At 35.7% G+C, this 24,934-nt stretch overlaps 1 protein-coding gene across 1 annotated transcript in view; it reads right to left on the bottom strand.

Annotated features, from left to right (window-relative positions):
- LOC108907752 (membralin) overlaps positions 1-24,934 on the bottom strand; it is a 189,087-nt gene that overhangs the window by 81,566 nt on the left and 82,587 nt on the right. Inside the window, exon 8 of the mRNA XM_023454736.1 lies at positions 9,113-9,245. Coding sequence (XP_023310504.1) covers positions 9,113-9,245 — 133 coding nt within the window. The remainder of the gene's footprint in view (positions 1-9,112; positions 9,246-24,934) is intronic.

The raw sequence follows: 24,934 nt of genomic DNA, 5'->3' as shown, positions 1-24,934 counted from the left end.
ATGCCTTGCTGTTTTTTATTCGTTTTTTTTTATCCAAAATGAGTACCTGGTAGAACTAAATAGGTACTCAACCTGGTAGAACTAAACGTCACTGTTGTGCTCCAAATTGCAAAAGCATTTCTTACTATATGAATATCTGTAATACGTTCTATAGAAATAAAAGTTTTTTCAGAATTACAAAAGACAGACAATTACTGTGGATAGAATCGGTTCGAAAATTACGTAAATCAGAATTTACTCCTACAAACACATCATTATTTTTGTGAAGACCATTTTGAGTAAAAAATGTTTAAAAAACAATAATAGGAAGTGCGGTGCCAACATTATTTTTAGGATCTACTACAAGTTCTCCTATTAATTGTAATAATATCACCTCGGAATCCTCGGATAGTATCCAACATTCAGCAAAACAATTTGTTAACGTAACATGACAGAATTTTCATACGAGCTGCCGAACTTCAATTTAGGATGATTTTTCACCTCCGCCTTTTAAAAAACTGAAATGCATATGTTTAAAATTGTTATTTGCTATAAGTGTAGTATATTACATCGTACTGATGAAAACCAAATACTGTGTATCTAACCATAATTTTTGTCAAGTCCCTGTACAATGCATCTTACATAAAGGCAGGTAAATAATTCTTTCAAATTCTTTAAAATTGATTCTTTAAAAAATAATAATTGCAAGTCTCTCTGTAAATTTTTTTGATACTTAAATATTTTCGAATTCTTAACAAAATGAATTTGTATATTTGTCACACATTTAAGTATCACTGCTTTAACTTTTTCATTTAACCAAGTGATAATTAAAGTGTTGTAATGGGTCATGGAACAGCTGTTAATGGTTCACGTTAATTTCAATGATTAACTTAACTATTAATAGATGTTTTGTGATCTATTACTTATGAAACACTTTTTATTCTTTGTGTATTTTGTTCATTTTAATTTACCGCCATTATAGTGCAGCGACATCTATTAGATAGTAGAATTAATGGTTACTCTAATTATGTTTTCCAATGCAGTTTCCTTAATTATTATATGGTCTGTGGTTTCCGAGTGTGTCGTTTGCTGCACCAGCTACAGATGGCGGTACTCCGCCGCTGCTGTCGACAGAATACACAGAATAACACCCTCTTATTTAGTTACTTATATGGGGAAAACTAGTAAAGACCCAAGTTTTACGAAACCCTTTCTTCTTTAACTTAAAGAATGTCTTGTGACGAATGGGTCATGGAACAAAGATAAAGATGAAAAACAAATCGTTTTTCCTCTATATTTTTTGACACAGTAGATATTTGGTTCAAATTCGGTCTACGCAGTTTATCGTGTTACAGAATTCATATTTGATTAGTATTTTGCCATATATTATAGGCGGTGCACATGTAAAAGTCTCAACTAAGCCCGTCTTCACAGTATGTGACTTCTGATATTAAATAATTGGTTCTTCATACTTTCGTACGAATAAAAGGTTTTCTTAGTTGACATTACATTTTCGAGAAAAAAGAGGTTTAACTTTGCAATACAAGTAACAAGTGTGACCATTAAAAAAATCAAGTTATCTACTGTGGGTGTCCTAGAGGCGAGTTTATTGTCAATAATTTAAGTTTGCTTGTTGCCAACTTTTAGCTTTTTTTTCAAATCCCGTTTTTAAAGCACATTTAATACTAATGCCTCGTCACAACCTCTCCACCAATAATGAAATGACAGATATGATTTTGTTTTGTTTGCGTATTGATTTGAGTTTTTAGAAGATTTCATTAATTTTCGTTCTTTAACTATAGTCAAAAAGGAAATGCTGTTCGAGATTTCTGTGGTTCTAATGATTTAAATGAATTATTTTAGAAGAATTTTTGCAAGTTTAATTAGAATAAGTCAATTAAACTTAAATTTGCCCAAAATTTCATTCTATTATTTAATAATGAGACTGATTTTTGCAGAAAAAATATTTTTGACTCTTTGTTTCTCCTAGTAAATTCACGAGTGCAATTCTATTTCCATTTTCTTGGTTAAATCTCGACAACGAATCTAGAAACATAAGTAAATAAGAAATAAAAAACCGGAGGGATGTTATCTTTTGCAAAAACAAAATTAATAAAAAAAATTGACAAAACCATTGTCTCGAATGACATTCGACAAAAATTTTAGTAAAATTCACTCATTTCTGTTGTAATAGTTTCATTCACAAAATTTTAGTTGAACTCATACTAATAGAGTGATTATTTCACTAAATCGGGTGCGATACATTACTGAGTAAAAATGAGCAAAATTGAGTGAATTTTTTTTACAGTGTATTGTATATACTTGCTTTGGAACAAAACTTCCCGGAAATTACATCGGGCGAAAGTTTTAACAATGATAAAACTCTAGTTTCGATAGTTACAAATAGTGGTCGATACTATACAGAGTGTCCCACTTAATACAGTAATAATAAATCAATAATACAAAAAACTATTTGAAATGAAGGACACATTATAACTTGACCAGATTGCCAGACAAGCACCGGAGTACATTTTCTGTCTGAACCTACTGTCCTACTGAGAAAGTCTTCTGTCTTTGTCACTCCCATTGCAAGCTCTCTTTTCGAGCTGCTCATCTCGCGAACAAGATGACTTTGGTCAAGCTACACACAAGGAATTTTATTTGGAGTTGATGAAAATTAAAAAAACGTATTCAGCAAAATTATAAACAATTTTAACGATTATTAGATCTTTTTACTGATTTTTCAGAGATATTTGACATTGTCGAGGATGTACAAACGCCATTTTTTAACGATATGTTTTAGACTTGATATCTACATTAAAGTAGACATTGAATTGGACAAGAAATAATAGACAGGGTGTTCCATTTGAAAAAATTAAATTAGGTAAACCTAGAAGAAATGTTAAAATATAAAGTAATTCATTTGGTGCAAGTTTTCTTTGAAACTAGATCTATGGAAAAATTTGTCTTAAACACGACACCCTGTATATCACGTAAAGCGAGCCTGACTACATTCTGAGCATAGTTTATCCGCGTGACCCTACTTATTTGAGAAACAAAGCACGACACAGTGATGGATGATGCGAACCACTCCACACATAACCTATCTATAAATTTCTCCCGCCAAAATCACCGCGACACTACCAAAATTGGGGCCTGCAAACCGACAGACCCGGACCCAGCTTACGTCCGTCGTCGCTGTTCACTTGTTAATTCTCCAGCTACTTTGATCCCGCGCTCAATTAAAAACGTCCAAGTAATTAGCAGTGCAAATCCCTCAGTAGGCACTGATAATGGCGGCGGCGGCGGCCGACTGCGATCCGGGATTATAATTAATTAACTGTCAAGATGGGAGATGGAGTCATCGGCAGCCGTTACCGGCGACGGGGAGGGGAGGGCGTCGGATTTGTCGTCGTTACCGATCCGGCTGAAAGGTATTGTGGCCGGCGAAATGGCCCGCTCGATTTGCACTTGACTGAATTTTTTTTTCAATTTACTGTCTACGAGGAGGACAATTTTTTGTGTATCGGGAACAGGTTAAGGTGAGGCAACATGTTATATTAGACCACAAATTCTATGAAAATGTGATCGAAAATAAAAACCCATTCCAGAAATAGAAATGGATATGAAAAAAACAGGCAAAATAAAGAAAAGTTTGCGCTAGACCGGAAGTGGTGTTTTTAGACCGGAAGTTGGTTTTGTTATAATCGAAACACCCATTTTCTACCACGGATTTCGATTGAAAAACGAAAAACCAAACTTTTTGTTCTTACTATTTTTTCGATTTAACCCATATTTTGGCCATAAAAAAAGGTTGATCATAAAAAATAAAGAAAAAACAAGAATCTTGAAACAACGGAGTAGCTTTCCTTGGGATCACTTTAAAAAAAATGTTTCATACAAAAGTGAAAAAAGGGTGAAATGAGGGCTATCTTGACATAACCTTGAAATTGACCTTGACTTTGACTTCAAGGTTGTTTGAAGATCAAATTCAAAATTTTGACCTCGGAAATTACAAGAGCGAGAAGTTTTACAATAAGATATGAACCTAACCTCAAGAACGAGATTAGATATCAAGGTCATTTTAAGGTCGAAAAACTGTATAATTATTAACTACTTTTAGCACACCCAAGAATTCACTTTTGGGTGCTTGTTTTCGGTGAAATGCAGAATTTCTTCAGATTTCTGAAGATTTCTATGATTTGCCGAAGACTGCAGTGTGTATTTGAACTTCAAACGACCTTGAAGTCAAGGTTGTGATTTTCAAGGTCATGTCAAGATACACACCCTACAACCTTTGTATGAAACATATTTTTAAAGAAGTGATCCCAACAAGTTAGTCCGTTGTCTCAAGATTCTTGCTTTTTTTTTGTTTTTTAAGGCCATTTTATGGCCAAAATATGGGTTAAACCGAAAAAATAATATAAAAATTTTTTTTTTCGTTTTTCAATCGAAATCCGGGGTAAAAAATGGGTTTTTCCATAAAAAAAGCAACTTCCGGTCTAAAAAAACCTTCCGATCTAAACCGGAAGTCGTAATATGGATCTTTCAATGTCCCCCTCGATCCCCTATAATTTTTGTCCGAAACTTTTTTCGAAATAATCGAATTCAACCGAGATATTACATATTTTGTTTCAAGATGCTCCACCTGGTATAATGGTAATAACATTGTTAGTCAAGCTGCCATTTTGGCAACGCTTTTGCAAACTATTTTGTCTGTTTGTTTGACTTTCACTCCTTTTTTGATATTCATCCGCAATTGTATATATTTTTTTAAAAAAATTAATTGTTTGTATTGCGTCCTTTTTTAATTCTGCTTTATTATTTATTTATACGCATATTGTTATTTTTACTTTTTTTCATTGACAACTGTATTCTTTTAATGTAACTTATAGTTTGTATTTTTGTTACTTTTGTTAATTAATTATACCAGACGACATTTTAGTATTCAAACGGTATGGGTTTAAATCACCTGTAAAACTTATTCTGATAGAAACTGGAAGAAACAAAATTCATTCGTTTGTTACACAAGTTAAAAGTGACACTTTAATGAATAACAGACTAAGCTCTTGAAAAATCTAATTTCAGAATCTTTCTTTCCTTAAAGATGCGAAGGTATAAATCATGCCAATCTGCATTACGTCACTCAAATAGAAAAATCAGGAATTAAAAATACTGTTCTCAAAACTTTTGATATAAAATACAGTGTCATTAAAACTTTTCCTTTTAAATTGAAATAATATTTATCAAATAGAAAGCAAATAGCATGTGTCAACAACTGTTTTTCTGATACTGGTTTGGTTAAAAACGGAGTGCCTCAAATAGCCGTTCTGGGGCCTCATCTATTCATCATATTTCATAATTTACTACAAAATACATATGTTGCTTTCGCAGATGACACCACTTTGTTAAATTCAGATAGTGACATAATAAAAATATAGAACTGATCTTCGAAGCGAAAGAATGGTTTATATTGAACAAATTAAAAATAAAAATCTGTTGTTTACTACTAATAGAAATATCTATAGAGAAATTCGGCAAAAATTCTTGGCATCATTGTCGATGATTGGCTAAATTGGTATGCTTATGTTGAGGAAATTAAGACAATACATGAATTTGTGCAGACTGCATTTGATGCTAATTATCTAAATTTTTTATTATTTACGACATTTATAGATGCTCATCTCTTTAAGATTGTTAGTTGAATGTGTTTTTTTTGTGATTCTGTGTTTTATACAATTACATTATAGAGAATATTACATAGGGTGTCCTACTAAGGTCGGGTAGGTATGACATTAGGAAAAGTATAGGCCCTAGAACTTTGGGAAAAAAAATTGAGTAATAAATCAACCAAGAGAAATTGCTGGAAATAGTTTTCAAGTTCGTAGCTGTATTATAGAAGAGTTAGACAACTGAATGGCTATCGTTGAACCTACGACGTCGTGTGTTGCGACCACGAAATGGGGCGGTTATAAAACTAGTGACCCGCCGTCGAAACCAAAAACACAGAAGCGGCAATATTCAGCTCTGGCCTCGCGGCGGCCCGTCCCAATAAATATCGTTTAGCAACAATATTTATCAATCCGAACACGACTTCGGCTGCGAATAGCACAGGGCCGAGACGCTGTGCCCTCCTCCGGGGGCGGCCTGGCAACCGTGGGGGCGGCAGATGCGGGGATTGATCTCCACCATAGGCGCCCCCCAACGAGAGGACACATTTTCACCTCTAGACCTAAGTAACACTATGCCTTAATAACTCCATTGTATTGTGTAGTTTTTTCTTTGTCCCTTTCAGGTAAACAGAGTTTTGTTCGAGCAAAAACGGAAAATTAGATCCCTTTCAAGGTGCTAGTGTAAAAATAGATGTGATAGGTTAATTAAGACGGCCATGGAAGGGTGTTTGGTTACACGAGAAGTGGAGGATAATGAAAATTTTTTGGACTAATGACTTGGATAATAGTGGCTGATTAGATAACAAGACGAAAAATAGCACCTTGCTGACAGAGTGTTTCTGAAAGTCTACAGAAATATCTTGATGGATAAAGAAAGTGAACTACAGAATTGGTCGTGAAGACATTTTAAGGTCATCGCTGATAGTATATCAACACGAAAAAGAACACCTTGCAGAGATAGCAGTTTTCAAAACTCTATCAGATCATGCTGAAGACAAAAAAAATTGAACAGGAACAACTTGCTGAAGAAGAGTATCCAAAAATTTACTGAAAAGCAAAAAAATTCACATATCTTGGACATATTTAAGCCATCGAATGGTTGCTCGGATAACAAAAGACAAAAGAACACCTTACCAAAATGGTGTTTCTAAAATATTATTTAATCTGATGAACGACATCTGTCTTGTAGTTAACGCAAATATTGATCATAAAACCAGGCGAAAAAGAATATCTTACTGAAATAAAACCAAAACCTCTAAAATTTTACAGAATTTGACTGAATGACAAAAGAAATTAAATAAGTCGAAGTTATCGAATTGTTGATTATCCAGCCAAAACAAAAAAGAACACTTTGCTGAAACAGAGTGCAAAACTTCATAGAACTGAATTGAAGGTACAATAGATTAAACAGAATCAGGCTTAAAGATATCTTGAAGTTGTGACTGATCATTTTGCAAGACAAAAAAGACACCTCGATGAAACAGTCTATAAAAATTGGATAAAAGAAAAAATCCAACAGAATCGGTCTTAGAGGTATTCTTGTAACCAATTTGTGATTTGATCACAAAAGAACAAAACGAACACCTTCCTGAAACAGTTTCTAAAACTGCATGGAAGACTAAAAAAATTAAACAGATCTTGAAGACATTTTCGCGTGACTGATCATATAACAAGAAGGAAAAGAACATCTTGTTTAAGAACTGGAACTAAAACTAGAATTATAATGAAGGACAAAGAAATGGGCAGGACTGATGTTGAAGACATTTTGAATTATCGAGCGTTTGATCATGTAAAAAGGCAAAAAGAACACCTTGCCCCAAAACTATAAAATTATATTGAAATCCAAAAACATTTAACAAGGTTGGTATTCAATATACGTATTTTTAAGTCTCCAAATTGAATAGTCTCCAAAACTATATACAACTATTCTGAAGGACAAAGAATCTGAAATCGAATCGGTCTTCGAATTGTCGCCGATCATATGAAAAGACGAAAAAGAACACCTTGCTGAAAAGGCTCTAAAACTTTATAAAACTATTTCAAAGAAAGAAAGGAATCGGTTTTAAAATCACCTTGGTATCAACCAAAAAGAAACAACTCTAGAAATAGAGTCTCCAAAAGTTTATAGAACTACAGGGTGTGATTTAATCATAATGTCATTAATTTTAAGGGAAGGGGTCATTAACCTAGTTATTAGTGCGTTTTTAATGACTACTGTATGACAAGAAATAAACACATCCTTTTACCTAAACACATGAATGAATAAAATATGTTTTTACATTTTAAATAATAACAAGTATTGTTTGTTTCATAATAAAGACAAATGTATAAGGATAATAATAAGGATAATAATTATTTCCGAAAGTTAATATTTTTAATATTGTTAACGTTTCCACTATGTTTTATAGTTGAATGTGAGTCCTTAGTATTGTTAATTAATTATTCAATTTGTATAGGTATGTATACCTACTGACTTATTGCTTTTTGAAGGGTAGTATGATACCTACCAATTTAAAATGCCAGTACGTCTAAAACAACACTCACCCGTCCATTGTTAGTAAAGTTGGAAATCACTGCACTTTGATTTTGAAACCAGTTGCAAAATTCAAGACGGCCGAGGAAATCAGCTGTTTCGCTTCAACGATTGAATGCTCTGTAGCCCGTTCCCAGTCAGAAGGATAATTTGCTTATCTTTTAAAAGGTCGAGTTAATCTTTTTTTTTCTGCCTATATAAAGACTTCCCAATACGTGGTTAAAATTAATTATATTCTGGCTGAATCAACCTGTATATGGAACGGAAAAAACATTAAACAGGATCAAGCTTGGAGACATCTTGATGTCTTGAAGTCATCGACTACGATTTGTAATGGCGATCGGCCATTTTCAGACAAATTGCCTTGCAAATTTTCTACACATTATACACAAAATATTATAATTTTTTACATTTAGCCGAAAACTTTTTTAGGGACGCCTATGAAACTCGTTAAATTTTATTGCTAGGCGTTTTTATACATGTTCAACTGACTTCGCAAAGACTATAACCTTCTGTTTTAAAACAAGCCGGTCGGGAACCCTCGAACCTCACGCAGCGCAATCCTGAGGGCGCGGCGACCGAAAAAAAAAAGAATTAAAATTCTCGACCGCCTTAATCTGTTGACGCCGTTACGGAATGATTCAATTTTCGCCCGCCCCAAATCTAATACTGACGCAAAGTGAGCGGAATAAGAGGCGAAAGGACAGAGATCCTACGTGTCGGATTAATAAATTTGGACCATAAATACTTCCGGTTCGATGCGGAACCGCGCGACGGAACAGTGGCCGATCTGTAATTGCATTCGCTAAGGGCGTCGCGACGGCGAATTCGAAACGGACGCTATTTTTAATAATTCAGTGGCGAGAGACCGACAAGGGTTTCGTCGTTAACAGAACTACCGAAGAGACGAGGAAAATATCCCACTTACCTTAACCAATGGCGTTTGGTAATAGCTGTGTGGCAGCAAATAGCATCGTACTGATCGGCCATCCAAACTATTAGGATTATGTAGAAAGCGGTTGTGGTGTCATTGAAGAATTCTGACATGATGGCTTCCATGCCTAAAACAAAAAGGACAGCGAAATGAAAAACAAATTCATTTAAAAGCTTAGCGACGGTTTGATGAAAACTGAAATGTTACTACAAATAATTGGCGCACTATAATCTAAATCAACCTAAATTGGACAAAAGTCTGTAGCGGCTCATAGAATAGGGCTACGGAAAATAACACAGCCCCACAAAAAAAAAAGTGGCAGGTCCGAAAGACAAGACCATGGTTTACATATGGTTTTGGGGTAACTGAATCCGAATCCGGTGTCCGTTTGACACGATTAGCTCTGGTTTGAGGTCAGTTCAAGGTCAAATATAGAAAATCAATTGTCAACAAACTAAGCCTATGTATCTATACGTTTTTGGGGTCGCTGTCGGTGTCGGTTTGACACGATTAGCTCTGGTTTAAGGTCAGTTCAAGGTCAAATATAAAAAATCAATTGTCAACAAACTATACCTATGTATCTACACGTTTTTTGGGATCGCCGAATCCGAATCCGGTGGCGGTTTGACGCGATTAGCTCTGGTTTAAGGTTAGTTCAAGGTCAAATGTAGAAAATCAATTGTCAACAAACTAAACCTATGTATCTATACGTTTTTGGAGTCGCCGAATCCGAATCCGGTGTTCGTTTGACTCGATCAGATCTAGTTTAAGTTCNGTTGCTTGAATCTGATGAAAAGCATTACACAGCCCCACAAAAAAAAAGTGGTAGGTCCGAAAGACAAGACCATGGTATACATATGGTTTTGGGCTAACTGAATCCGAATCCGGAGTCCGTTTGACACGATTAGCTCTGGTTTGAGGTCAGTTCAAGGTCAAATATAGAAAATTAATTGTCAACAAACTAAACCTATGTATCTATACGTTTTTGGGGTCGCTGTCGGTGTCGGTTTGACACGATTAGCTCTGGTTTAAGGTCAGTTCAAGGTCAAATATAAAAAATCAATTGTCAACAAACTATACCTATGTATCTACACGTTTTTTGGGATCGCCGAATCCGAATCCGGTGGCGGTTTGACGCGATTAGCTCTGGTTTAAGGTTAGTTCAAGGTCAAATGCAGAAAATCAATTGTCAACAAACTAAACCTATGTATCTATACGTTTTTGGAGTCGCCGAATCCGAATCCGGTGTTCGTTTGACTCGATCAGATCTAGTTTAAGTTCAGTTCAAGGTCAAATGTAAAGCCATGTATGTTGTTCGTATTTCATCCTATGTACTCGTAAGACTATCTTCAAAATATGGCACTCTTGTTTCAATGTATGTTAGGTTTATAACATCCATGTTGAAGTGACTTATCCAACAATATCATTGTAGTAACCTAAGGAAAATTCTTCATCGTTAGAAAAATATTCCTTATTTCTGTACTGATAGTAAAAAGCTTTCACTTTTCCGGCTTGCTTAGTATTTTGTTTAGCCATGATATTAAAATTTCGAATATCATTTTGTGATATTTGCGATATTGTTCCTGTCTTTTTCACAACGTGATATGGAATATATTCGACATCACTAGTGTCACTAGCAATATCAGTGATAGTTTCATTGCCACCCAAATTTCTCCCTTCTTTAATATCTTGGTGAAGATACGTAGGTTTAATTTGTTGACAATTGATTTTCTACATTTGACCTTGAACTGACCTTAAACCAGAGCTAATCGCGTCAAACAAACACCGGATTCGGATTCGGCGACCCCAAAACCATATGGATATCACGGTCTTGTCTTTCGTACCTGCCACTTTTTTTTTTGTGGGGCTGTGAATCAGGACGATTTTTGAAGGTCTGAAGATGTACTTAATAAAATAACGACGAAATGGTTCCTATATGCGAAATCCTTTCAAAATCCCGCTAAAACCATGTTTTTTTTCAAATTTTTTTATTATTTCTCCTTAACAATAATTGTAAAGGAAATTAGGACAAAAATTTATCACAGATATTAAAGTAGAGAAAAAACCTTCAATTTGGTTTTTTAAAGTAGTTTCTAGGTGCGATAGAATCCAAGTTACAACCATTTTAAGTTGAGAGTCTTCCCAAAAGCAAGATTATAACATTTTTGACTTGTTTCTCTTCAGGATTTAGTGAAAAGGGTACCAGGGTAATATTACATTGTAGGTTATTAAATTAAAGTAATTTGTTTTTTTTTGGAGAGGCTTCCAAGTGCTGTAGAATCAGGTTTACAGCGATTTTAAGCTAAAGCAGCGAAATTGCGCAAAATGACCGTTCCCGGATTTGACACCTTGAAAATTTAAAAATCTTAAATGTCATAACTTCGCTTCCAAAGCGCCTAGGCGCTTCTTCCATAGCTCAAATTAAAGCTCATCCGCAAAAAATTGCATTTAGTCGCTTGACCTTATAAATTTAAAAAATTTGCCTAAGGCGCTTTTCTTTCTTTCTTGTCCACCTAAGTAAAAAAGCCACGGACTTCACCTATTGACAATGTCACGAGCCGCCACTGGCAGAGTATTCTGTTGCAGAAGCTAATGGTGCAACTTTTCGCGACATTTTATTCAATCAATCGATGATCGCATAGCTCGAGCGTAGCTGCAACGGTTTCTCATTGTTCATTGTAAACGAACCATTACAACTGATAACGGAATTTTTAGTTGACTGTGCCAAGCGTACAATGTTGGTTGCCTATACTCGACGACGGTCACGTGGTTTATAATTATCTACGAAGGCTGTATATTTCACATATTAGCCTCAACATACAACAATATGGAGTTTTATGAGGCTCGTGAGGGATATTTGAAAACCAAATATTCTATCAAAGCGAATTAACAGTATTAGAAATCTACTTAATTACCTTAGAAAGAAACAATTTGAACTACACCACTGGATAATCTGATATATAGACATAATATAGAAATAGACAATCCCCTCGTGAAGCTACATTGCTAATACTCCAAGATCATCAGCAAAAAGTAGCTTTGGAAGAGTAATGTTGAAACAATTTAAACTACACCACTGGATAATCTGATTTATAAACATACTGTAGAAGTAGACAATCCTCTCGTGAAGCTACATTGCTAATACTCCAAGATCATCAGCAAAAAGTAGCTTTGGAAGAGTAATGTTGGTTACAAGGTCATTTATGAGTTATGGAATAGAAGAGGGCCCGAATTTGAGCCTTGTGGTACACAAAATTGACATATTCTATGGATCCTGTACCTTTATATTCAATAATTCTCCCCTGCCCAATAAGTAAGATGCAATATTTAAAATCCTGATATAAAATGGTCGATTTGCAGCCCCTTCAATATATTGTTCCTGTGCGTTAATTCTGCCGAGTATTTATGTTTAAAATGGAACGGAATAAGGTAAAATTAATACGATAACACACCCCTCGGACAAATTCCCATGAAACATCATCGCAACTTTCTGCATGCGATGGCATAGAACGCTTTTGAGGTACGCGATACAAACAGGGTGGCCCAGCGAAAACGAAACGGAGCGAATAAATCTCAGGAAAATTGTTTTTCCGAAAAACGCCATGGATTTGGAGAAAAGGCGTCATAGAGTGGCCTGCGCGATCGCCGGATTTGTCTCCTTTGGAGTTTTTCCTGTGGGGTCACTTAAAGGAGCAAAATTTATTTCACTCCACCTACTTCCCTTCAAGGTTTCCGACAATGCATTATCAACGAATGCCAAGTTACTCCAGAAATGTTACAAAATGTGCGTCAACGCTTTTTACAAAACTTGTATTACTGTATGGAGGCTGGAGCTCATCAATTTGAACACTTAATTGGCCGGCATGTAGGAATTTGCAAATAAATTTGTAAAAAGTTGTTTTTTCTATTAACCACCTGTATCTCGTGATTAATAGGTCAAATTCAAAAAATAAAACAGTTGTGTAGAGAATTAGAATTTCTTTCAAACGTATCACTTAACCTTACTTTCCTATTAAGATTTTTGGGGGGTTGCTCCCCTCTTTGGGGGGGTTTCCCTCTCTCTAGGAGGTAGAGTCTATAACAAGAAATTTATGTGAAAAGATGTCCATCTTCGATCGATCAAAAATCGACCTGTCTCCGTGCTTTTCGAAAACATAATTTTCCTGACAGCTACTCGCTCTGTTTCGTTTCCGCTGGGACACCCTGTATACTTAGGTATGGCAAATAGAAAAATAAAAACGTTTTCAGATTATTTTATAGCCTTTTACAGCCTCCTAAGCGAACGTTTGTGAAAATGCGTTATTAAAAATACATAAAGTATAAAAGCATCGTAAATGTATTGAATAAAGACCCACAAGGCATCCGGTGTAAGCCGTATCGTTCTATGGCTCCGTTTTTCGGCGTATGTGGCGCGTGATACACTGCGTTATCTTTGTGTTCGAATGTAATTAAGTGAGTGATATTCTAGGGGGATTTCTAGGCATCTCAATTGTTTGTTGTGTGTAGGAAACAGTTGAGAAGTAAATAATACATACTAAATTGATTATGTCTCGAAGAAAGCAAAATTATTCAAATAAATATCTCTACAATCACCGAAATTATCAATAAAAATCATTTTTTAACTTTGTCACCCTCTATTTTGAATATGGGGCTCCGAAATGAAGTGTCATAAAAAAAGTCCCACCATTTTAGTCCAAATAATATGTGGTTAACGGGTTGACCTACTAATTTGTAACACCCTGTATAATTGGACAAAAATTCAACATACAGGGTAGGAAAGTACCGATGGTCTATCTGAAGTTACGTGAGAGCGATAAAGTAAGCCAGAGAAATCCATGTGATAGACAAGGATGGGTATATTGAAGGCGTCTAATAGTCACCGCCCATTTCGCCTTTCCACAAATAAGAAGTGGTCCTCAACTAAAATAATGGCATCCACGTACCACTTCCGGTTATACAGGAAGTCGCCATCAACTTGCTTATTTTAAATAGAACACCCTATATATTATTGCAATTTTGGATTCTACGTGTTATTTTAAGTGGACTAATATGAAGTTTTCCTATTCCTAAAATTAACCGTTTTCGAGATATTTCATTTTTTTCAAAAAAAAAAAAAATGGAGAGAAACAGTGACTAGCTTCAAACCGAGTGTATTTTATAGTAAGAAAGATAAAGCAAGCATATTTATAGGGGGTAGCTAGACCCCTAAGCTTCCCATCCATACTTTCAAAGTGGCTTAATTGCATACATGGTGCTAGAAATTTAATGCCGAGTTTAGTTAACTTCAAACCTTCAAAAGTCGTTTTTTTTTTTAAATAGAACACCCTGTATGTTTTTCTATATTCTTTTTCGAACGGTAACAGGATTCCCTATACCTATCTCTTCCAGTTTTTAAGTTATCTACTATTTGCACTACTACTAGTTGCAATAATATATAGGGTGTTCCATTTAAAATAAGCAAGTTTATGGCGACTTCCGGTATAACTGGAAGTGGTACGTGGACGTCATTATTTTAGTTGAGAAGGGCATGTTCGAAAACCCGGTATCCCAAATTTTCAAAATTCAAATCGAAGTAGTCTTTGAAATAATTCTAATGGGTCGTCATCGTGAGACACCCTGTATGTACTCCACTGGGTCATTTTATGTCTTTAGGGAATTTTGTGTTAATCACTGACTCCACTGTAAGTTTGGTTTACAGACATTTACAGAGGCACTGTAGACTCTACCGGTGACGTTTGGCCCATTAGTAGCGGAACACCCTGTAGAGAAATGAAAAATGCACACTCCAATTACCACTCGCGCCACCGACCAGATAATTGGCCGAATACGTGCACGCAATACCCGGAAATTGTTCTCTATTAATTTCAGCATATAATTAATCAGCGTGCGCGTAATCTCTCTCGATGCAGATCCACATGCAAAAGGGATTAGCGCTGTACAAAAATTTATTATCGGACGTACCGGGTATCAAAAATAATGCCGTGATCGGACCGGCCGTATCATATTTCACAGGAACAAATTCTATTTCTGGCTCTCCATTAGTTGCCATGAAGAGCGTTTTAATTAAATTTAAAACGCGGATTTTTTTATTCGACGCTTTCCGCCATACCATGAGAATGGTTCTCATGGTAGTTGGTTGCCTATCTGCTCTGAGCTGTAACAAAAATTAAAAATTTCTTCCACATAGCTTCATTTGTTTGAAACAAATTTGACCTCCTTTTGTACGTAAATGAAATAGCTTTTGTTACAATAAAAATATATTAAAATCAAGGAAACAAATTGGAAAAGCGTTTTGGGGTCGCTGAATCCGAATCCGGTGTGCCTTCGGCGAAGTTAGCATGAGTTCAAGGTTATTTCAAAGGCAACTGCTGTTTTTTATGGCAATACACTTTCTGTTTCCGGATTTTAAAAGAGCGAGCAATTTTGCGATCGGATACTGTGGTTGATTTAATTTTGAAGGTCATATTCAAGGTTATTCGAAGGTCAATTATTATTATTATTGTTATTATTACAATTCGTGTCTCCGGATTCTGAAAGAGCGAGCAATGTTACGTTCGGATACGTGGTAGATTTTTTTTAAGATCACGTTCAAAGTTATTTGAAGGTCAATATTTGTTTTTATTTTATAGTAATACAATGTCTGATCCCGGATTTTGAAAGACCGAGAAATTTTACGTTCGAAGACGTGATCGAGTTATTTTTCATATTTAAGGTCACTTGGAGGTCAATTCTTCCTCGTGAAGGCATCCTCAGGTTGACATCTCGTCAGTATAGTGAGATATTGGGAATATGACCTCTACAAAGGTTGTTTGGTTCACTGAGGGACTACAATATGGTGACCTTGGATTTGATCTTGAAGGTCATCTTGATAAATCTCTAGAATCGACCCCAATACGGTAAAATTATGATTTTTGTATCTGAGATCTTGTCCCGTTCTGAGGACATAAAAATGACAACGATAGATTTCTTATTCGAGAATTTAGCTCTGCATACTCTCAGGTTGTGGCCTTGGCATAATTAATTTCACAGTCATAACTTCTGTTTTATTTCTATTAAAGATGAAGGGTATGTTAAACATTTTTCCTTTTTTTTTATATTTGTAATAATTTTGGTTTAATTGTTTTTTTTAGAACACTACTAATAAGAACAGAAAACAAACTAAATAACAGTTTTGTCACAAGAACTATTTCAATATGACCACCGTTTTTTGTGATACATATTTCTAAGCAAAAAATTAAAATGCACTCTTCTCAGTTAAATCAATAATAATCTATACTGGCCTATGGTTTTTATCAAACAAAAGTACAATTGCATTTTAATTAAAAAATATATATTAAAATACGTATACAAGAAGCAAACGCGAAGCGGTAATAAACTGCCGTTATTACCAGTTTCGTACGGTGCGCTGTAGCGAAAGGCTGATGCGACGGCTATGGTCAACCGACCGAGTCCCGAGCTCTAGTTATCAAATGAATTACTTCTGAAATGACGCATTACAAATTCAAATTTTTTAAAGAGCAAATCTTTAGGATAAAAAAATAGGGGTTATAGCACGACCTCCAAGAAAATTATGAGCAAATTAGTTCAAGGGAGGGGGTATTTTTCACATTTATACTTCGTTTACAATGTCATAAAGTGACTATGTCTACACAGCGCCCCATTTTAAATTACGTATTGCAATATCTTATTAGGGAAGCACTTTCAAGAAAAACTTTTTAGACATAAGTTGTAGGGTTCGAAGGTGACCTTGACACAAAAGTTAACCGTAGAGGTCATTTGAAAGTCAACTTGCATTTTTAGATATACCTATTTCAGACACCAGAACTGGATAGAATAAGATGTTTTACGTTCAAATATGCATTTATATTATGGGTCAAAGTGACCCTAAAGGGTTATGTTAGGGTCAAATAAGTTTCTGAATAAGATTTTGCGATATTTCTCGGGGAAGCACTTACAACGAAGAATTCTGGTTGAAAGTTTTATAGTTCGAAGGGATCATACGCTGATGACCTTGACTATGCCCTAGAGGTCAAGATTGAAGGTTTTTTGAAGGTCAAATCGAGTTACGATACAAGAGAGCCCTATTTAAAGCTCCGTCAAGTTTAGGCAAGATCGCTATAGCCCAGTCAGTTAAGGTAAAACCGCTATAACCCGGCCAGTCGAGGCAACGGCGTTTATCACGAAAACTATACGTTTAACAAAAAAATTGCAAGAGACATTTTCGTCTGAAAATAGGTCAAAGAACAAGAAAATACTTTTTATGTTGCCAAAAACTAAGTTTTAAGTATTTTGCAAGTTTTTTGTTAATAAAAAACTTATCGACATCCGGGCAAACTTCTACCCAAAAAATTCGTGTTCTGCAGCTCAAAATACACAAAAAACATTTGGGTAACTCCATCGAAATGAAGGAGGCAATTGGGACGCCCCTGGCTACAAGACTACTCCATATACACGTAAGATTGGGACACCCTGTATATCTACATTATCTAATGAACACTGAAAGTTATTTTCGCGGCTGCAAAACAAATTGCAGCGACCTTGTCAGAGTATCGTCTTTCTGTGGAAACCCGCGCCCATGTTAGTACAAATTTCCATATTTCTGCGGCGTCCAATAACGTGATTACGGACATTTATTTTAAGTGTCATCGTTGATATCGGCCGCTCGGTTTTCCAATATCTATTAAGGACGACGGCGGCGCGTCCGGTTTCGTTGCGCCCGTTGATGGATGTGGCCATCGTTCATCGTGTTCGACACGTCATTTTTAAAATGACCACCGATGACTGGCATTAGCGCTAATTAATCAAGTGGACCGGGCGCGATGCGGAGCCGGCCGTATCGGCGGCGCGCCGCAATTTCGCGTGACCGGCCGGGGGGGGTCGACGGTCTTTTTTTTTCACGAATGGGATAGTTTTACGCCTTTGTTCGGATGTTGGGACGAGTAAGGGTCCCGGGGAATTGGCGGAAACGTAATTTATCACCGGCTTGTCTCAGGTATTAGCCTATTGACCTAAATGGCGCCGGCTCATATTATAATTGAAAAGCACAGGGTGTTATAGTCGTTTCGATCTCAATCGAAGACAAAAGAGGCAGTATGTACTAGGTTCGGTCGCTATGCAACAACTCGGCATTGAAATATTTGAAAAACTTGTTCCTATATTTATTTAGCCGTACCCATATACAGGTCTGGTCGAACTAAACGAGGAGGTGGTAGAAATGTATACGCTCAGTTGAAGAGGGCGCGGACAAACGGCGCACACACACAGCCGCATTGGGCCACAAATTTCAGTTGTCGATAAATCGCCTAGCAGTGCAGTGCAGCAATGCGGAATTTGGTGGGATTCAGGCAATTTTAATTTATTATAGGCACCTTATATTAATCATTCATAGTACAATTGCGAAAGGGAGAAATAAGAGAGATATTTTGTTTACTGATATTACAAGGCATTTTGGAGACTTTCTGAAACGAAACAAAACGAAATGCCGCCAGACAATATTGAATTAGTAGAACCGGTTGTTGGCGAAACAGATTCAGAATTTAAAAACAACGCACGACAACCATAGAATAGGATTGAGTCACTTAATAATCAGGACATTTACTCCGATTTAGCTACAAGTGCACCAAATACGAGTTTATCTGCAGAATTTATTTAAAGGGTACCTATATTTGAGTGAAAGTACTCAGTTCTAGTTCAAATATTGTCGCAAATGAGTAAAATTATGAAAATGCTCAATATTGAGTAAAAATGTACTCAATAATTTTACTCAATGAATTCACTCCGTTGTACCTTTATTGCTTTCACTCACATCGATTTTTTTTACAGTGTAAATAACAACAAAATTGCAAATTAAGTGTTGTTCAACAAATATAGTAAAATATAAAGATGTATGTACCTACGATATTCGTATCAGTGGCGCCTCTTGACTTCCATACCAGGGAGGGCGGAAAAATTTAGGTACAAAGTATTGAAAGAAAAATCAAATATGTATAATTGGGCAGTTTTATTTTAAGTAGGTACTATTGAAATTTAGGGAAAGTGTGCTCAATATTATTTTTTATAGTGAAAGTACGTTATTCTGCTTTTGTCCGAAATAAACTTTTCAATTCCTTTTTCCTGTTGGTCTGTCTTTGCAATCTAATTTAAACTCTTACAACCTTTTACAAAATCACACAAGAAACAATACAACACACATGTACACTGTCACTGGATAATACGCCACACAAACATATGGATCAGATGTCAATAGCATGAGCTCAAACATCAATGGTCTGTCTTAAATGTCAACGACCTAAATCAACCACCAATTATTTGAGCTGAAAAATTAACAATCAATGACCTGAGACAAAGGCCAATAGTCGGAGGATAAATGTCAAACAGTGATGACCAGAGTCTAACATGAGTTCCAACGTCAGTTATTTGAAGATCACTGACTGTCAAATATCAGGGGAGGAGTATTTCCGATGTTGACGAAATACGAAATATTAATCAAATAAAGATATCACTTTATAAAAAAAAGTTCCAGACAGGATGATTTTTTCAGGGTTGCTTGAGGACTGCCTCCTGAGTATAGAATCAAAAGATCACACTGAAACTACTGACATGACTTGCTTTTAGAGCAAAATGACCTTCACGAAAGTTATAGAGGATCAAATTCTGAACAACTTTTCCTTATAAATTTTTTTTGTATCTCTAATACTTAACGAATTTTTACATATTTGGTAACAGGGGGAGTGGGGCAAGCGGTGTTAGGCTGTAATGTGTTAGCTGACAGGATGCATCTGTTCGTGTTTTAATTGCCAGTGTTGCGAGAAACAACTATTCCGTGGCTATATGCCCTGATCGGCATTGAATTATACTCGCAACACCTAGTGCAACAGCTAGGATCGTTCGTCAGTTTAACTCACCAGATACAGCCGGGTTTCGGACTTATTAGTCCTCATCAGTGTGTCATAGGTGAGACAACCGACGAACGATCCAGCCGTTATGGAAAAATTTATAAGGAAAAGTTGTTCAGAATTTAATCCTCTATAACTTTTATTAAGGTCATTTTGCTCTAAAAAAAATGTTTAGGAAGGAAACCACCCTCATAGCGCAAGTCGTATCGGGAGTTCGTGTGTGATCTTTTCGTTGGATACTCAGGAGGCAGTCCCCAAGCAACTATGATTTTTTTGCGGCCCTTATAAGCAGAGCACAACTTTATTGGATTATATTTCAAGTATTTTGTAGATTTTCCAAAGTATTTCCAGGAATATTCAAATTCTGCGACTTTTTCAAGTATCGCGGTGTATTTGTAGATATTGTAAGGATTCGTGAAAACTTGCATCAATCATCATAAACCAGAATGTACTGTTTTCTAACCTAAAACAGTTCGTGTACTTTATATCGGAGAAACCATCAGCATTTGCTCCCTTACCACAAAACTAACAGTTAACAGATGATTAGCAATAAAAAACACTGATTATTTGGAAGATCAACGATAACTTCAAATAAAACCTCAATAGGCGGACACAAATAAAAGCACGAACGTCTCTGATTCGACAGATCGTGTCGGTCGGAAATCTAAGAAAACGGAAAGTAAATTTGATCAAATAGAAGTAAATTTTAATATCTTTGGTAACATTTACGTGTGACGTCAGCTTCAATCATTTTGGATCGCTCGGTATACGCACGCAAATAGTTCGAGCCCTCCAAAAAGGAAACAATGTATGTAAAGAGCTCGGTTATCCGACAAATTAAAGCGGCCGCCAAGGGAATCGTAATAAAAAGTGATAAAAACACGTCCGAACACACAGACACACACACTCGACGGGGCGAACAAAGCGCGCGGAAATCCCATTTTTATTCCTATTGATTCAATCGCTCTCAATTAGTGTCGCAATATTAAACAGGGACCTGGGCCTGGAGTCCGCGTAGACTTGGACTCGATCCTGTAAACAACCGGGGAGGACTCGATCAACAACGGCGGATCGATGCTGGATTTATTTACTTACGGTTAATTAACTATTAAAAACTCTACTGCGCTTAATCCAGACAAATAAGTAACGTGGATAAACACGCCCCGACCAAATATCCAGTCGCGACATAAAATAATGTTGTGACGAATCCCGAGGGAGGCGTCGATTCGGGGAAAAATTAGATAAGCAAAAATTTACTAATGTTTCGAATTGAGTTTGGTAATGACTTCTGTTGGGAACGAAGCAGCAAGAAATTAAAGAGGGGGTATTCGGTAAGTTTTTTTTCTAAGTATGTATATCTTTCCAAATTTTTAAATAGTATTTAATATACAGGGTGTCCCATTAATATTGCGAACAAATTCAGGGGAAGTTTCCTTGACCAAAAATAAGAAAGAAAGTTCCTATAAACCTATGTCCAAAAATGCTTTGTATCAGAGGTACAGGGTGTTGAAATTTAGAGAAAATTCATGGTTTTTACTAATATCTGGAGAACCCTAATTCCGATTTTTTTAAATTTGATATGTTTGTTTATAAAAACGGTAGATGTCTTCTGACGTAATTTGATTTTTCTTAGGTGTCATATGTTTTTCTAATTATGCGATTAAAAATACAACTTTTTTGTCTCTTTTCTTTTTTTTGATATCTTGCTTCGTTTCGAGCAAAAAATTAATATCCTTTCATATGCACATTCTTAAGAGAAGTACAACACAAAAATAGAAATTCAATGTTTTAGTTATTTACTAATCAACTTTAATAATACAATCGGAATTAGGGTTCTCCAGATATTTTCTCTAAATTTCACCACCCTGTTTCTCCGAAACGAAGCATTTTCAGGCATAGGTTTATAGGACCTTTCTTTCTTACTTTTGGTCAAGGAAACTCCCTCTGAATTTTTTCGCAATATTAATGGGACACCCTGTATATTCGTATTATGAATAAATTATATAGCTTCTTATTTTATTGGTGCAGAAAGAAAATGACTCCAATTCTCTAGTTTTAAATCAAATCTCCCGGCAACCGTGCAAATCTGACTCCACATTACAAGCGTCCTTTTTTTCAGCCTTCTATTTTTCTAGGCCGCAGGGTACATTGAAGGTAAAATAGCGATCCGTAAACGTTGTTAAAGTGTTTTTATTTCGCAACGGAGTAATCATTAGTGAATCAAAATAAAGCAGTAATAAGGCCAATTTAAACGTTGTAAAAAAAATACGAACGAATCACATCCTAATTAGGAGAGATGACTGTCATTTAAAATTTTTTAATTCTCCTCGAATTAAAATCTTTGGTAGGGGTGTAGTAATTCAGATTTATTTTGAACGAGAGGTAGGTTTTGATAAAAGAAACAGATTACAAAAAAAATCCCTGGTAAATGTTGTCTTGAATGAAATTGCTGAAAAAACATATTTTAATAATACGCATTACTGTTTGAGCAGCGCTGTTACTCTTTAACTCGACATGGTGAAACGAAATTTTAGTTAATTCCGTTATAACTAAACTTTTCAATACCACATCCTTTCTCTCTTCAATATCTCTTGAAGTTATTTATTTGTAGTTTAAGTTTTTCCTCTTATTTGTAGTATATTTTAAGTTTTTTCCTTGTTTCTTGGTATTCTTTCAATGTGTGAAATAAAAAATTTATTGGACTGATCAAAGGGTCCAACATCCAAACGAACACGCTGTCGACCGTTCAAAGCGCCATCTATTCCGGAGTATAAATACTGATCTTCAAACCAACAATCTCCTGCTTCTACTATTCTTCCGTTCTGTACACGGCAACCAATATTTTTCGAGAGGACTTCTAAAGGTTGTAACTACTTGTGTCTGCATTATTTGTAATTTACTATACGCTCAGCAAAAAAATTAAAGTAGCAGAAAAATTTCCAAATTTTTTTGCGTTATTTTTCTCACAATTTCGCGTTAAATACCTATCAAATATCTAAAAACAAAAATTAATTTTACAAAATTTTTCTTTAAATTTCAACATTTCAACATGATTACGCAAATTTTTTTTTTTAATTTTGAAAAATTAGATAATTTATCTTCAAAATTGAAGCTGATGAATCAGGCTAAATGACCTTGGCTAAGTGAGCACTGATTAAACCAGAAAAAATTTTAAAAAAATGTAAATTTTTTGCCTTGCATTATTTCTTTTATTGTGCCGAAGATTTCAAAACTAGAATCTTCAAGCTTCAATACGCTTTCTTTTCTCGATACGATTATTATTCACGAAGTTAAAGCCTTTCAAAAATCACTAAAAAAAATTGGAAATTTTTCTGTTCCTTTAATATTTTGCTGAGTTTATTCGCTGTAGAATTTTCTGTGAAACAGAATTCTTACTCTCCACGTTGTGAGATAGGTTTATATTTCACTCTAGAAAAGAAGGCTATCCTTTAATCTTAGTATACAATATTGGAACAGACACCAATTGAGTGAACTACCAATTTACCCCAAAACAAGTTATATATTAATTTGGCCTTGTGCGAATCAGGTTCGTGTGGTTCTTGGATAAAGTTACCGAAATTTTCGTTTTATGTTGGAGGAAGGTAACTTTCTTTTACTCCTTTTACTTATTTTGGTTAAATCAAAGAGTGCATTTTCATTAGTCCAACGAGACTAGTGAATCTAATCAATTGACCTTGGAAGAATATGGGCAGTTTACGCCACACTTCAGCATCGCCTTGGAAGTCATTTATCAGCCAACACAATTTCCACTATGCAGTGGAGATTCTGTTGGTTGCTCACATGAAAATTAGTTGTTTCTTAACTGTCAAACTTCAGCACCTAACAATCTCTTTTATTTTGTTATTAGTCAAGTGTGAATTAAATTGTAGCATTATTAACAACAACCGATAAAATAGACTTATCTTTAAAAAACAATTTCCCGGTTTCCAACGGCCAGTATACAAACATTCGCGGCCAACAGCGACCGCGATCTGCACTCTCCAACAGCTCTCGAGTTCTGAAATAGTGAAAACGATCTCGTACCTTATTGATTGCGAATTCTTAAAGGATTAAGAGCCGGGCGTAAGACTGTATATTTGATGAGATTACGGCATTTGGGGCAGTCGATAATCCGGAGCGAAACCTCGCCGGAGGCAAGGCTCCGGCATGCGGCCGGCTGATCTCAGGAGCAGCGAACTGCGTCATATATGGCAGCGGCGCAAACTGCATTAGAGTGTCAGAAAGAGATTTTATTTCTCGGGAGACGCCGATAATTTTTCCTTCCTCCGGTCTCACGGGGCGGCGGAGCGGCGGACGGGGGGGAAGGCCGCGTCGGGGCGCGGGCAATAATAATGGGCCGGGAGCCGACCCGTCGCCGAATGAATAATGTGATTTAAGAACCGTTCTCTTAAAAAAAATATATTTTGCCTTTGGTATGGTGGTTTCTGTCGAAAATAAGCAAATTACCCCTTAACTACCGTTTAACTCGACGTTCCACATCGTAATAGGAAACGCGACAGCGACCGGACGTTGAAGCGAAACAGCTGATTTCCTAGACATCGTCTCGTCCAGTTTTGCAAGAGCTTTCAAAATCTGACTGAACAAATACACTGAAAGAAATGCGTTTTATTCTTTATTAGAATTCTATATGCCATTATAAGACCATTGTATACTATATGTGACTGTTAAACAGGTGAATTTTGGATATAAAACGCGTATTGCTAGCACAGTTGTATAGTGACTATAAACCTTATTCTTTATTAAATTATTGTATAACTAGTATACAACGTTTTTTATACCCTTTACGAAATAATAGCAATAACTGTTATTAAAGTGTTCCATATCGTTATTAGAACATCTAGTACTGGTTATAAGTTTTATAATAATAAATGTATTAAACTGTTGTATACTCTGTATGAGT

The sequence above is a fragment of the Anoplophora glabripennis genome, unplaced genomic scaffold (genome assembly GCF_000390285.2).
Source record: "Anoplophora glabripennis isolate ALB-LARVAE unplaced genomic scaffold, Agla_2.0 scaffold11, whole genome shotgun sequence".
Lineage (NCBI taxonomy): Eukaryota > Metazoa > Arthropoda > Insecta > Coleoptera > Cerambycidae > Anoplophora > Anoplophora glabripennis.
The sequence above is the reverse complement of the archived record's forward strand: the minus strand, read 5'-3'. Positions and strand labels throughout refer to the sequence as shown.